The sequence below is a fragment of the Falco biarmicus genome, chromosome 8, assembly GCF_023638135.1.
Source record: "Falco biarmicus isolate bFalBia1 chromosome 8, bFalBia1.pri, whole genome shotgun sequence".
In the NCBI taxonomy this organism is placed as follows: Eukaryota; Metazoa; Chordata; class Aves; order Falconiformes; family Falconidae; genus Falco; species Falco biarmicus.
This window is the reverse complement of record NC_079295.1, coordinates 64649354-64663756: the sequence shown is the minus strand read 5'-3', so window position 1 is coordinate 64663756 and position 14403 is coordinate 64649354. Positions and strand designations below refer to the sequence as shown.

At 40.8% G+C, this 14403-nt stretch overlaps 1 protein-coding gene across 2 annotated transcripts; it reads left to right on the top strand.

The window, feature by feature from the left end:
* Positions 1-296: 296 nt before the first annotated feature.
* ZCCHC10 (zinc finger CCHC-type containing 10) lies at positions 297-13304 on the top strand. Of its 2 annotated transcripts, XM_056350115.1 has the most exons (4): positions 1674-1800; positions 4053-4214; positions 7911-7952; positions 11449-13304. In XM_056350115.1, the coding sequence occupies exons 1-4, from the start codon at positions 1685-1687 to the stop codon at positions 11714-11716; spliced, it is 588 nt and encodes a 195-aa protein (XP_056206090.1). In that variant the 5' UTR covers positions 1674-1684; the 3' UTR covers positions 11717-13304. The 2 variants fall into 2 exon arrangements, with proteins under 2 accessions (XP_056206089.1, XP_056206090.1); XM_056350114.1 differs by lacking the exon at positions 7911-7952 and having other exon boundaries at positions 297-1798.
* The last annotated feature ends 1099 nt before the right edge of the window (positions 13305-14403 follow it).

The window sequence follows — 14403 nt, the reverse complement described above, 5'->3', positions numbered from 1 at the left end:
TTTTATTTTATAGAATAAATGAACACCACCAACTCACAAGGAGCACATTTTAAAGAGCTACATAGGTGATACCAAACTACTACAAATCGGTAACAGTTCAACTATTTCATTAATGTAAATGTCCACTGGAATGCCCATTTATTGCCTATCAGTTGTCCCTATGGCAGGATAGTTCTGGATTAATACTGAAAATGGTTGGATATAAAGTACTTCCAGGATACTAATAGCAGGAGTAATGACAATTCAGCATTAAAAAAGGTTTTATTGATGGTATTTGTCACAAAATTTAAGATACCACTTTAAAACTGATCCCATGAGAGAACAGTAAGTTTTGATGAAGCAAATATATGAAGCCACATTCCTTGCTTCCCTGAATCCAGGATATTGGCTGCTCTACTTGTGCCAGCTGGCAGAGATTCCCAAGGGGCTGTGTGCCAGGTATGTGCCGTCAGAACACTCCAGCCGCTGCTGCTCTTCTTTTCTGTGCCTAGACCTCTCCTCCCAAGCCAGAGACTATGAGATGAGGTAGGAGCCGAAAATACTAGCTGCCGTTGGCATAGCTGGGGAATGGCAGTCTCTTGGGCTTAATGGAGGAGAAGAATTTGCTTTACAATTCCTAGATATATCTGAACTGTATTTCCTTACAATCAAGTATAGGACACATGGGGTCAACATGAACATGACTTACCAGTATCCTCAGGCCCCGAGACTGTTTCATGTATTATTGAGGCATGGTTAGGCACCCATACTAGTAGCAGAATTAATCTTCTTAATTATCTAGAGATTTATTTGTCTGTCAGTGTGGGGTATAAACATCTGACCTGCTAAAAACTGTTGGTAAACACTTGCAACCTTTTAGGAGTAATGATGAGTTGAATTATTCCTTTCTAAAATCTTTTTCTAACTTTTTTTTTTTTGAGCTTTCATGTTATGACCAGAGAGCTATTATGCTTTCTAACTTGTTGAACAGCTAAAAGCTCTTGGGAAGATGCAGCAGGCTACCTGCAGGTATGTTGAATTAATCATGTGGACTAGCACTATCCCAATGTCACCCTGCGGTCAGGCCTGCTCTCTGGCTGAAGCAGCTCGGAGGTGCTGCCCTGTTGCGCGAGAGACCTGGATCAATAAACTCCCTCTTCCCCACCTCCCCTGCACGCTACCTTTTTGCTGGCTGCCTGGAACATGGACTTCCCCCAGCCACACGGGGTTCTCTCAGTTGCAGCCCGTTCCGCTGCTGGTTTCAGGTATTTAAAACATATCCCTTCTGGGAAAAATCCCAAGTTTTTGAATGAGAGGCAGGTTCTTGTGAGACTTCGGCTGAAGGGCGTGAGAAGCAGCGGCCAGGCGCTGACGGCGGGAGCCCGCGAAGAGGCTGCGGCGGGGGGCCGGGCCCAGCGGAGGCCTGCGAGGACCGAACGCCCTGAAGGGACACTGGGCGCCGCGCCACAGCGGCCGAGCGCTGCGAGGCTATGGGAGGGGACAGCGGGGACCTGGCTGGACTAGGTGGAAAGCGCGAGGGCGAAGCGGCAGCGAGCGGGACCGCGGGCCGCAGCGGACACCACAGCGCGGCCGGTACCATGACAACACGGAGGGAGGCGAGACGAGCTGGAAAGCGCGGCCCTACCAGGACATCCTCTCTGGCCGCTGGAGGATTTGCTCTCTGTGGCGGCCGCTCCTTCCCCCAATGGGAGGCGGCGGCGGACAGCATGGCCCGGCATGCACCACGGCCTCCGCCTCACTTCCCGGCCTGGCCGCTAAGATGGCGACTCCCATGCACCGCCTCATCGCTCGGAGACAGGCGTGAGTGTGGCGAGCGGCCGATGTGGGGCAGGGCGTGGGAGGCGGCGTGGTGAGGGGTTTTTATAGGTGAAACCGGAGCGAGGGGAGGCCCGCCGGGCAGCGGCCCGAGGCAGCCGCCTACGGGGAGGGGGCTGCGGAGCGGCGGCTGCGGGGCCCAGGCAGGGCCGGGGTCTTCTGCGCGAGTGTGGGCTCTGGGTCCGGGTGCTGGCTGAGGGCACGGAGCTCCGCCCTTGCAGGTGCACCGCATCCGAGGCAGGGCGCTGCTCGTCTGTGAGGAAACAGCTCCGAAGTACGGCTGGGGTGACCCGCTTAGTGGCACCGTTGCAGTGAAACGATGAGAAGGGAAGCGGGATTGTGGAAGAGGAGAGCGCTCTCTCGGCGCTAACGCTGGTTAGCGGCCTGTGGAGGGAAGCCGCCTCACGGGTGACGGCATGCTGTAGTGTCGGTGGGGTGTGTAAGATCTTGTTGTGGTCGCTGATCTTCACTGTAGACTTTCAGCAGTCTGATAAAACAAAATAAATCCTAGATTAATGTTTTGATCTGCTTACAGAACCGTGAAAGGAGTGTGTGTGTGGAGCAAGCAAACGACCTTTACCCAGATAGGGCTATTGTGTTCAGTTAATTCCCCAAATACCAGAGGGACCTGATTGCAAAAAAAAAAAAAAAAAAAAAAAAAGGAAAAGCCAATGTTTTTGCTTGTTTATGTTAAGTACAGCAAATGTGTATGTTCTGCTCTCATGTATTACTTGCATTGGCTTTTCATTTATTTATTGGTTTGGGTTTGATTTTTTTTTTTTCTCTTTAGAATAATTTATTTAGTGTGTTTAAATTTTTGGAGTGTGTTTGGGGTTTTAACCTGGTCAGAAGAGTTGGATAGAATATGAATGAGTTCAGTATTCTCTTTCCTTTTTCATTGTTTATTATAGTCTCTTTCCTGTGGAAAGTAACTTAGAATTTCAAAGTACTGATGGAATATGTGATCTTTTAAGTTGCTATTTTATATGTGTCAATTATTTCTTGCATTTCTTTGATGTCTGTGTGCTTGAATTGTATATGCTGAATGTGTATCTGCTGGCCTTTGCTTCTAGGCTGTGGTTATTGATCGCTGTTTAAAACTGTACTTCAGTCTCATGCTTTTCATTAGTGTTAAAACTTAGTGCTGATATGGTACTTACAGATCTGTAGCTGTTGTGCTAGTCTGCTCTGTTTTCCAGGTAATTACTTACATTGCTTTTAGGGCTTGATCATTATCTTTTTAGCTCACATAGAACTGCATGCCCTGATCATGTGAGTAGTACTAAAGCCCTGGAAATACAGTTATATTACTGTTGCTTTAAATGTTCATTCTCTTCTTGTGGAGACAGGTCTGGGCTAGTTTGTCATGAAAACCACATTTGCCTATTTGGGTTTGCATGTTGATGAAGAGGAGGAACATCGTCATTCTGTTTATATGTAACTCTTAGATCCAGAAGTCCAAGGCAAGACAAAGCAAACCACTCAAAGATGTTGGGTTTTTTTTGTTCACTGCTAGGTATACTGCTTCCTGTTCAAGTCAATTGTGCAGTGTAGGCTATAAGCTTAATTAGTTTTCTAGTGCTGATTTAGATTGGTGTTTATAAGGCTAGACTATGAAGCCAAATCCTCTTTGCGTTGAAAAAGTGGTGGATGTTCAAAACAGGATTCTCTTCGAGATACAGTAGCACTGTCACAAAAAGCGATGGATAGAGTTGAAAAGCAATGTTTCTTTTGAGAGAAAAATGCTCACTACTGGTTTGTCACTTTGTGCTCTCTAAATACTAAATGAGCAGTCTAGGAACCTGCTCTTAGTTAAGCCAAGGCTGTGAGTTTAGGTGGGGGCCTATTCTTTAAAGTATTTTGGAAAAAAAATGATAGAAGGTGGAAGTAAGTTACAGAAGCTGCGATGAGCTGTATGGGAGGTACAAAGTCCTGATTTCAGTCCTGGATCTAAAACTAATTTGTGATTCTGACCTCGAGTGAGTCACTTGACTGGTATATGAATTTCCTTATTTGTAAAGGGGGCAGGTGTCTGTGAGAAGGTAGCAAAGCAGCTACATTCTGTACGTGTCTAATGTTCCTGTTCATGTCCTGACTTAAGGTAATAGCTAAAGCACACATGAATGTCTAATCATAACTGTATGCAGTTAGGAATCTGCATGATTTAAAAATATGTCTTTTTCAGTAGGTAGAACAGACTTGGAGTCAGTCACTTAAGCAATTCTGCATTTTTATAGGGAAGCAAACAAGCAGCATGTAAGATGTCAGAAATGTCTAGAGTTTGGACATTGGACGTATGAATGTAAAGGGAAGAGAAAATACCTGCACAGACCTTCGAGGACAGCTCAATTAGCGAAAATTCTTAAAGAAAAAGAAAAGCAACTATTACTGCAACAAAGGTAAGATTGGCAGAATTATAACATCTAGTTTATTAATGAAAAAGTAATTTTGTATGTGGGTGGGTAAGGTGGTGTCCTAGACCTAGATCTTTTCTTTCAGACTGTGTGGTGCTTGCTTAATATTAGAGCTGGTTTGTATGTTAGGTGGAATATATACACTCGGGTCCCAAAAAATTAAAATGTTGTTCATTAACACCTACTCATCTGAAATACACTAAAAACTTTTTTTGGCCTGCCTGAAAAAGTCGTGCACTAAGCCAAAATTAAAATAGTTGGGGCCTTTTTTAGTGGAATACTGTTTCCTGAATTCCTTGGTTGATTTCTTATGTTATGTGCTAGCACAAGCAAGTTGGTGTGAAAACTGTAAATGTATTTATATCGAAGATATTTCTATGGAGGTTCTCTCACTTGTGTTTAGGTTTGCTGTTAGACTGTGCAGTTAAAACTTGGTCTTCTGGGTATGACCTGACAGTGGATCTGTGCCAGCACAGCTTCTGTATGTTGCTCAGTGTGAGCTGTAATGGCTAAACAGATGAATGAGAGTTGGATTATCAGGTGTTTTTAACTCTCAAGCATGAAGTAAAAACATCTCGCTGAATTGCATAACTATTTCCCGTTTTGACATCTGAGAAAGTGAAAGATACCTGCAGCTAAGCAAAAGCCTGCATATGTAATGTGATTTCCTTTGCACTTTGCCCTGTGACTAGACTTTAATGCTTCCCCCAAGTTTAATAGTTGATAATTTAACAAGCAACTCCAGGTGACAAAGAGAAAAATAGAGTAGCACATTAGTTTTCTGTGAAATTCCTATATATGAGGGTTTCCATTCTGCCATTGCAACTCAAATTTGGTTGTGGTAGCTGGAGGGTTGTTGCCTCAGCCCCACTGAGGCATTTACAGTACCATTTATAGCCATTGTAGCTAAAACTGTTGAGGATTTGGAAACATACTGTCTGTCACGGCTGCTTGCAGCTCAGTATGTTGGCTGTAAGTCATTGCTGCCAGGATGTGAGTTATGGAAGGGTGTTCACGCTTTTTGCTCTGTTATCTTAATGCAGAAAGAAAATGGGTGCTAACCTCTAGCAGTGAGGTCTGGTTTGACTTCGTCAGCTGTTTCAACTGAGGCGGCACTATGAATCAGAGTGCTGAAATACTGACTTAAGTGGAAACCCGTTAGCTTGTGTTGAGTGACATAAAATGTTTGAAATTAATTTTGGTCCAATGAGTAGTTCTGAAGCAATTGTAGTCACCTGGTATTATAGGTAAGAAATCAGGAGTGCTTAGGTGCTAAAACTTGCTCTGTTTGGAGACAGTTTGGAAGAGTTCTTCAGAGACTCAAGATCTTTAAGACTCAGATTATTTCCTTGTTCCTTTTCTGCCCTATTTCCGTTGAATTCTGCAGGTTAACATTGGAAGATAGTGAATTGAGGGCAAAGTTGCTTGTTCCCTGGCTATTGTGCTTGAGTCCATGTGGGGGATAATTTTATATAAGAGTTACAGGACTGTCCAGTGTCTGACATCAGTGGAGGGTTTTTTGAGCTGTAAGTCTTACCAGTCGACAGCGTGAGGGGTATGTGGTGTGAAAAATCATCTCATAAAAGGAAGATGAGGTAATCCTTAGATGGAAACAGTTTTTAATCCTGGTTAAATTGGGCTGGATTCATAGTGGTTACATAATCCTAAGCTTTCTGAATCCCCTTGACTGTGCCATGGGGTTTCCCGTTCCTCAGATGCCAATGTTACACTATTGAGGATGAATCTTATTCTTCATGGAAAGAATTTCCTAGGTCGCACCTTTTACTTTTTGTATAGCTTGCTTTGGAAGGTTATTTCATGTGTTCAGAGAAGTTGGGTCTCCTACAGGTCTGCTTCAGAGTATTCGTATCATCATCTTTAAAGATCTAATAATGAATTATTAACCAGAAGGTAAATGTAGTCTTATAAGGTTAATGTTTACTTTTTGACAATTGCATACAAGATTTTTCAGAAGTTAACTAATTTCAGCAGTTGTTCCAGGATCCTTCTATTTGCCCTGTGTTGACCCCATGATTCTGATGGACATTATGGAGGTTTCACTTACTGGCATCAGTAAAGCTGCTTGCTTGTCCTAGAGTAGGAGTTGGGAGGGAAGGAAGTGTAAGGAAATGTTTATTCCTTGGTGATGTTACTGCGTTGAACGAAAACCAGGATGCCTAGAGTCTTTTTTTTTTTATGGTTCTGAAGACAGTGTGATGCCATAGGGAGAACGACCAAGTGTCGTGAAGCATATTTGATCCGCAGGGGACTGACTACTATCGGTTGTGTAGTTTCTTAAGAGTAGTGAACTCTTAGGCTTATCCATACATTAAACGCTAGAGGGAAGCATAGACCTGTACCACGGCAGCCCTGGTTACTCATATGCCAAACTAGGTCCCGCCCTCTAAAAGGTGCTTTGGGATCGAATTCTGTTTACTGGCAGTGAGTTCTCTTACTTGTGAAACACCTACTTACCGATGCTAAAGGTATAAAGCCCTAATAAAATAAATGTTAACATTCAGCAGTCCAGGAGGGATTATGATTTTGTTTCAAATTTGAAGACGAATGAATCTTCCTCTTGCCCACAGATTGCAGAGAATGTGGAAAAATCTTCTATATAATGATAATATTTGTATACCATATGTATGAAAAATTTCTCATTTTTCTGGCATACAAATTCCATTGAGTACTTTTGTGGAAATGCATTATAATTTGCACTTAACACTTTCTTCTTTATGCCCTTTTCTGGAGTCTATATCAACACATTCTGCTTTCTAATTTATAAATGAAATATATTTGCAGCTTTTACTTTTATTTTGGGGGCTTAAGATGGCTTCTAATAATAGGTTTCAGTTGAAGAAAAAGTATCCTGGTTCATGAAAGAATGTACAACTTCCTCATATATCATTGACACATCAAGTATGTTGTAAGTATATGATGAGAGACTACTATAATCATACATATACATTCCAGGTTGAATTATGTGCCATATATCTGCAATGGATTGAGAAGGGCATGTGACTGGTACATTTGACTGAAAGAATTTTATTTAAAAAAAAAATATCCAGAAATGAATACTGTTTTTAAAAAAAAAAAAAAAAATCCTTAGAGTTTTGCTAAAAGAAACTTTCTTCTGTGTCATTTACTACTAAAACTTTGTGATTACATGAACACATGGGAATCTGAAAGGTAAATAGCTGGAAAGCATCAATATAAGTAGATCTGTGTCTTTTTGTGCTTGAAATGCATATTAAAACTACAGATTAATTCAGTGTTTTACCCTTTGTTTCAGTCAATTTGGTTATTGCTAAATATGGTTATGCAGAACTTTTTTGCATCCTTTTCTCCTATGCATTTCCCATCCCAAAATGTTGTTGTCTGTGTAATATGAAGTAAAGAATAAAGAAGAGAAAATCATAATTAACACAGAAAATTAGAGGTGAATTGCTGCTCTTTTGTTATTTTTCCTTTCCTGATTTGTAAGTATTGTTTTTCTGGTTGGAATAGTGACTGAAAATAGATGCCAAATGAACTTTGGGCAGTGTGGCTCTCTGTCAGTGGGATACCAGTGTTCTAATATTAAACACAGTTCTACTGTGCTGCTATTTATTTAGTTTTCCTGTTGTATTAATCAAAGCCGTTGTTTCCCCCCCCCCCCCCCCCCCCCCCCGCCTTAATTAGCACTGGAGAAAGTACTGCAGAAAGGAAGGCCAAGAAAAAAAGGTATGTGGGGAATGATGACAAATTGTGCAGCTGTTTGTGTGTGATCTTGCACTGGGTATTGCAGCAGGCAGTTTGGAAGGGGTGTGTAGGGAAGGTCAGCACTGCAAATACAGTTTTGATTTTACTGACTTTAGCCTGTTACAGGCATTTGTATGAGAAATATCTGGAGAATTTCTGCTCTTCCCTGTCGAAAAAGTCTAAATTCTTTGTCCTTTGCTTTTGTCCCTACTGATTGTCCTATCTTTGTGATCTTGTTTTAATAACAAAAATCTTCCCATTTCTGCCTCAGTTTGTAGTGTGTAGTTTAAACAATTGTGTAAGAATGGCATACTGTTTTCTAGTCTGTGATTGCTCCACCTACCCGTCTTGCTCTTCCTTTTGTTGTTTTCATTCCCTTCTCATAGCAGCTGTCTGTCTCTCAAGCTTCGTCTAGAGAATTAAATAAAGCATCTAAAAAAAAAACCCCAAAGTCACCCAACCCCAAAACCAAACAAAAAGCTCTTGATCCCAGACCAAACCAAAATCCAGGAAGTAAACCTCCCCCTGCCAAGGTTCTTTGAGCCAAGAACTCTTTTTGACATTATTTCTACATCACTTCACATTAATGTTTGCTTGGGCATTTGCAAAAATGGTTCAGGAACAGCTAGAATTCAGGCTGTAATACTCCTGCTAATGTTGTGAGTTTTACTTATGAAGGATGTCTGTATAGTAATAGCCTCATTTATCTATTCACATTTAGCTGTTTTCTGTCTCTAAATCTGATCTTCTAAAAACAGGTTTTGGAAGCTTTTATGACTAGGCCTTTTGCTTTGTGTGGAAGTCATTAAATAAACCACAGCAGTTTTTTAAAACACAACTTTATTTTAGTCTGTCGTGTAGAATGTGGCTTTATTGGAATGCTTCTTGCCAAGTCTCTCAGTTCTGCTATCAGAATGTGTTTTATCAAAGGCTCCTTTCTCAGTAGCGTCCATTTATTGTTGGGAGTTACTTAAGATTAGCGAGATCATAAATTAACTGATTTTTAAACAGTGTAGTTCAGACCTCTTCCTGCCTCAGCTTTTTCATAGGGTGCAGTCTTCTACTTATGATGTTCAGAGAGTATAATGATTTTCAGAGTATTCGTGCTCTAAACAAATGCAAAAATGAAAAGAGCAAAAGGATTTATGGAGATTGGGGTGGTTTGGTCACTTTTTCCCTTCAAATTTTAAAAGTCTTCTAGGTTTGAATTTTTATCCTGGTTTTATGCAAGCACCAAAACTGTCAGTATACATTCCCTATTTTATGCTATTTATATTTTTTTATTAAGATACAGGAAGAATTAAATGCAGAAAATTTAGCAAAAGGTTACCGTTGAATATGAGTTTCAGATGTTTTTTAAAAAACGCAAAAGTTAGGGTTCTGGCAGAAGTGAGCACTAACCTTTTACATAGTGTATGTTTGTTTTGATATAAACAGTAATAAGCAAGCTACAGGCTTAACCAGAAAAACAGGAACAGGCAAAAGAGCTGTTGTACAATCTTGCGACCTCAGGTGACCCAGAGCTGTCTTCTGGGTGCATGTTGACTTCAACGTTCCCATACAGCATGCTTTGGTTATTGAAAGCCTGTTTCATTCTTGGATCACACATAAATCTACCTGTCTGAAGGACAGAACCCTGTCTTAATTCACCTGTTTCTTCAGGCACTCAGCTGTGACTGTGCCCAAGACTGTAGATTCGATTTAAGTAGCATGTTTAAAATCCCCTGGGGCTGTGAGATGATTCCAGTAGAATTAGAAAGGACAAAAAGTCTCAGGGGAGGGTGATAGCATGTATTACAAAATGTAGCAGTTCCACAGTTGGTGCATAGAATCAAAAAAGATATTAACAGTTGAAAAGTTGTTTTGAGGAGAATAAAACTTTGTCTGCTGGAGAAATTTTGTACCTTTACAGGGGTGTAGTAGACCCAAAAATCTTAGATCTACTGATCTATAGGATCTGGATTGTCAAGTTACCTAACTAGGACAAGGTGAAGTAGGTGATTTTTACTTGCTACCAACAGACCATGTATGAAAACAAGTATCTGCTTGTTTCTTCTGTCATAGATCTAGCTATTGCTTTCCTCTTAGAGAAGCGGTATTAAGTGTTACATTGTGATGTTTCTGTTGAGTGGTTTCAGATCATAACTTAAGTATTGGAGGTCCATAGACTGCTTCTAGGGATTCTGTGAAACCTTGTTAGGAAAATAAAGTTCAGTCAAAGCTATCATTCAGGGGATCCTCTGACTGTTCCCTGCCCCTATGAATGGCTCTGCACATCTAATGAAACTTTAGATTGAAACTGCTACTCTCACCCCCCACATCTTAACAGTAGTTTTTCCACAAACAGTAAATCTGTATTTAACCAGCCCTTACGGATTTCTCTTTAATAAACAGCCATTGTGTCTGCACACATGGAGATAACATATTACAGATGTATTATGAAAACTTCAGTGGTTCATGGATTAACACATGCATCCACAACTCTCAGCTGATTGTGACCGTGGCTGATACGGTGAAAAAACATTACTCTCTAACAGTCTTAACACAGGCATTTCCTGAGTCGTTCTATTGAACCAAACCATCTGATAAAAACTACTACATTGATTTTTCTAATGGAAAGAAGATTCTGCATTACTATATCTAGCACTTTTGCATGCTGTTTGGTTGACTTGGTGGGAAGAGAGGTGAATTAGTACCTTTACACTTCATTTGGAGGAAGATCTATGGGAGAACTTAACTGTACTTTCTTGGAATTCATATTGCCTTACTTAGAGATGTTGATCTTGAGAACAGTCTCACTAAGGGCTAAACATGGCGGGGAGGTGGGGATGAGAGGATAACAGAAATCCACTTTGCGTTCATAATTCTGTCTTTATCTTGGACTGCTTCCACCCTTTCTCTTCCACCTTGAAAGCATAAGCATCTTGTAGTGGCAGGTAATTTGGGTTCTTTTGCCAGGAGTAATCTAAGAACAGTTTCCGATGAGTACAATTCTGACATTTGTGAAATCACTGATGAAACTTCCACCAACTGTTACATTGCCAAAATTTCACTTCTTATTACAGTAGTGTGCCAGGGAACTGATTTTTGTTAATTTTCCCCAAGGTTTTAGCTGTACAGGACAATCCTACTTCTCCTGCATCCTTGTTCTTCTGTTTAGCCAGGCCAGTAAAGACACTCGTCATTACTCTGAACAAGATCCTTGCCAGCTTTCAACCGTAACCTTTTCTGTAGTCTTCTTTTGGCTTACTTCATGTACATGGTGTCACTCTGCCATTGCTCAAATAGCCAAAATGCATTTGTTCAGAATTGGAGGGGTGGAGTGGGTGGGCGGGCACAGGACTTTGTCTTAAATTGTCAGGCCTGGAAATTTTCAGGCCAGATAATTGGACCTTTGGATCGTAACACAGCAGAATGCTGTGTAATGAATGCTTTCTTTAGCAGACCTGTTCTCATCTGTGTATATCTTTTCTTTCAGATCTAAAAGCGTGACCAGTTCCAGCAGCAGTAGCAGTGCCAGTTCGGCTAGTGATTCCTCATCTGACAGCGAAGATTCTTCTACCTCTTCTTCTTCTGACGATAGTGACAGTGATGAGAGCTCTTCTACTTCCTCCTCTTCTCCATCCTCGAGTAGTACTTCTTCCTCTTCAGAGTTTGAATCGGATTCTAGTTCCTCCAGCAGTAGCAGCAGTAGCACAGACAGTAGTTCTGATGATGAGCCACCAAAGAAAAAGAAGAAGAAATAGTGCGGTACAGTGTAGAACTGTTGTTCAGTGATGATAACACTCTTCAAAGATGTTTTGAGCACATGATTGCCAAACAGTTTAAATGGTCAACATTTCTACTGCTAAAACTTTCTAAATGTTTTGCATAGTTGTTCATAGGACATGAAAGGCATTAAATGGCACATGAGACTTACTGAAAGAGTATTTTTGTGGTTTATCCTTTTATGGAAAATTTTACTTTTTTAGTTCAAAAATCTATCATCAGATTTGTTTATATGAGCTAAGGTCCAGTAACCTGGATGTTTACATGCTGGAAAGCAAAAGCTTTTTATTGCAGATCATGCTGTGCATCATATGCTACTATGTTTATGACAGCTTCATTTACATTTAGAAAATCCTCTAAGCTATTAGAAGCAAAAGTTTTACACTGCTGGCTGTAGAGCACTGTCATTGTTGAAATTGAATGCACAATGTTGCACACAGAGGGCCTTCTATCTCACTGTTAACAAATGTATTATATGCTGCTGAGCTTTTTCTCTGATGGCTTTTCCTGATGCTTCCAGGTTGAGTCTTAACTACAACATAGAACTTTAAATAGTGTTAATTTGTTAATGATCAATATATTACTTGTACTGTACAGAGGCTTTAGTCTTTTCAACTCGCTTGTTTCCTTAGCTCATGTATTTATAGTATTTTCTGAGACACAGAGTGTCTCTTGCAGCAGTGTCTGTGTAAGGAAGAGGAGCAGTGCACAGTGAAAGAATTATGACTGATGCTGCTTAGGAGTTTCATCTTTGTGCCTTTTTTTGTAAATTAAATGTATCCTAGTGAGAGAAGGGCTTGAGTGGGTGTTTTTCAGCACTCCATTAGCTTTCCATACAGAACATGGTCAGTGAAACCAGAGATATAGTAGTAACAAACAAAGATGGGCACTATTTTCGAGGAGATGGGAGAAAAGGTTATTTCACTGGACACTCAGTAAGAAAAGGAGTTGCTTTTAAATAGAGGCCCCAAAGGAAAGTGTTTCCCTTTTGATATTTTTGCAAAAAATTGTTGTGTAATGCAAGATATACCAATCCATGTTGTTGGCCACATGGTGGCTGGCATTATGGTCTGCAGTATCATCACTCCATTATTTTTATGTAATAGTGTGTATGTGTCTGTGAAAATCTGGCATGGGAGAAGCAAGTTAGTGCCAAAAAAAAAAAAAAAAAAAAAAAAAGGCAAATTCCAAACATATGGCAGTTCAAGTATTGCTGGTTGCAAATTTGAAGTTATTTGTTCTTTTGGTGGATTGAAACAGTTGGCATTAGTATTCTGATTTGTGATGGCAGTCTCCTAAACTTCTTATTGTTGGAGTGCCCTTTTTTGGGGAGGGGACATCACATGTGGAAGAATTCCTAAATATCTTGGTTTAGGTAAAATATAGTAACTAAACTATTTTTTATATTTTTATGGAAAAAGTAGTGTGTAGAATTACTTTTGAATAAACTGTGCTTATTTAAATGTTTGAAAATGTATGTTGTGTGTTTTAGTCTGTAATCATTACTGTGTTTTACAGAACACACTGCAGACTGCAAATAAAATTACCAGCAAATGGTTTTAAGTCTTTTTGAGTAAATGTACCATTTAATGGGAAAAGTTAATAAATTATTAAACGGTAATTGCCAAGTTCATGCTTACTGCAAACCCAAATGTAAGTGATATCATAGTAGCTAATCGTAGAACGGTTTGGGTTGGAAGGGACCTTAAAGATCATCTAGTTCCACCCCCCTGCCACAGGCAGGGACACCTGCCACTAGCCCAGGCTGCCCCCAGCCCTGTCCAGCCTGGCCTTGGGCACTGCCAGAGCTAAGCGTGTGTAAGCCCTTTGGATTAGAGGGCGTTATAGTGAAGGGTTTAGGGCTGTCTGGGCAGTTCCAGCAAGCCATGCGTGATGCCCGACGCAGGTGTGGCGGTAAGCTTGCTGTCAGCAACCTCTTTGTTGAATGGGGATGGTTGAAGAGGGATGTGGAGCTCTTCTGGGTGGTGGTCCCATCCTACAAAAAATACAGGTGTTAGTTCAGTCAATGCTGAGCAGGGCAGCACCAGTGTGGGTGTGAGGGCTATTCAGAAGCGGGGGGATGGGGATCATGTCTCTGCTGTGTGCCTCTGCCATCCTGCTCAGACCATGTTGTACATTCATTTCTTTAATGTTATTGGTGTTTGAGTGTAGGTGTTCCATCAGAAGTGCTCCACACAAGTGTATTACTTCTACCCATTAAGTTGCCAAGAAAAAGAGAGGTTTGTTAGACAATTACTAAGTACTAAAGCCAGTCATTAAAATCAGAGGGTTGGTCCTTTCATAATCTGTTTACCTTTGGTGTCTACAGTCGGACAAATTGGGTCCATTCACAGAGACAAAAGGACATGCTTGTGTATGTTCGGTTGTGTCAGCAGGAGCTGGGATAAGATAACGTAATTACAGGTGATATTAAGGAGACCTTAATTCAACTTCTGGGCTGATGTTGGCTCATGAGCAGAGATTCAAAGAGGTGGCTTACTGCGTTCACTGTGTGTCTGGTACTGCCAACTGCTGAAGTCCCTCTACCCTTATTTGTTTAAAATGTGTTTAATTTCAAATACAGTATTTTGTTGGTTTTTTTAATTTCCCTGTTTACTTTGTCTCTATGTATTCTTATTTTACAGAGTAAAACCCACCAGCCTGT

Coding starts and splice junctions, on each gene's coding strand:
- ZCCHC10 (XM_056350114.1), top strand. CDS start 1,470: ATGGGAGGGGACAGCGGGGACCTGGCTGGACTAGGTGGAAAGCGCGAG. Junction 1,799..4,052: donor GCCTCATCGCTCGGAGACAG/GCGTGAGTGTGG, acceptor GCATTTTTATAG/GGAAGCAAACAAGCAGCATG. Junction 4,215..11,448: donor CAACTATTACTGCAACAAAG/GTAAGATTGGCA, acceptor CTTTTCTTTCAG/ATCTAAAAGCGTGACCAGTT.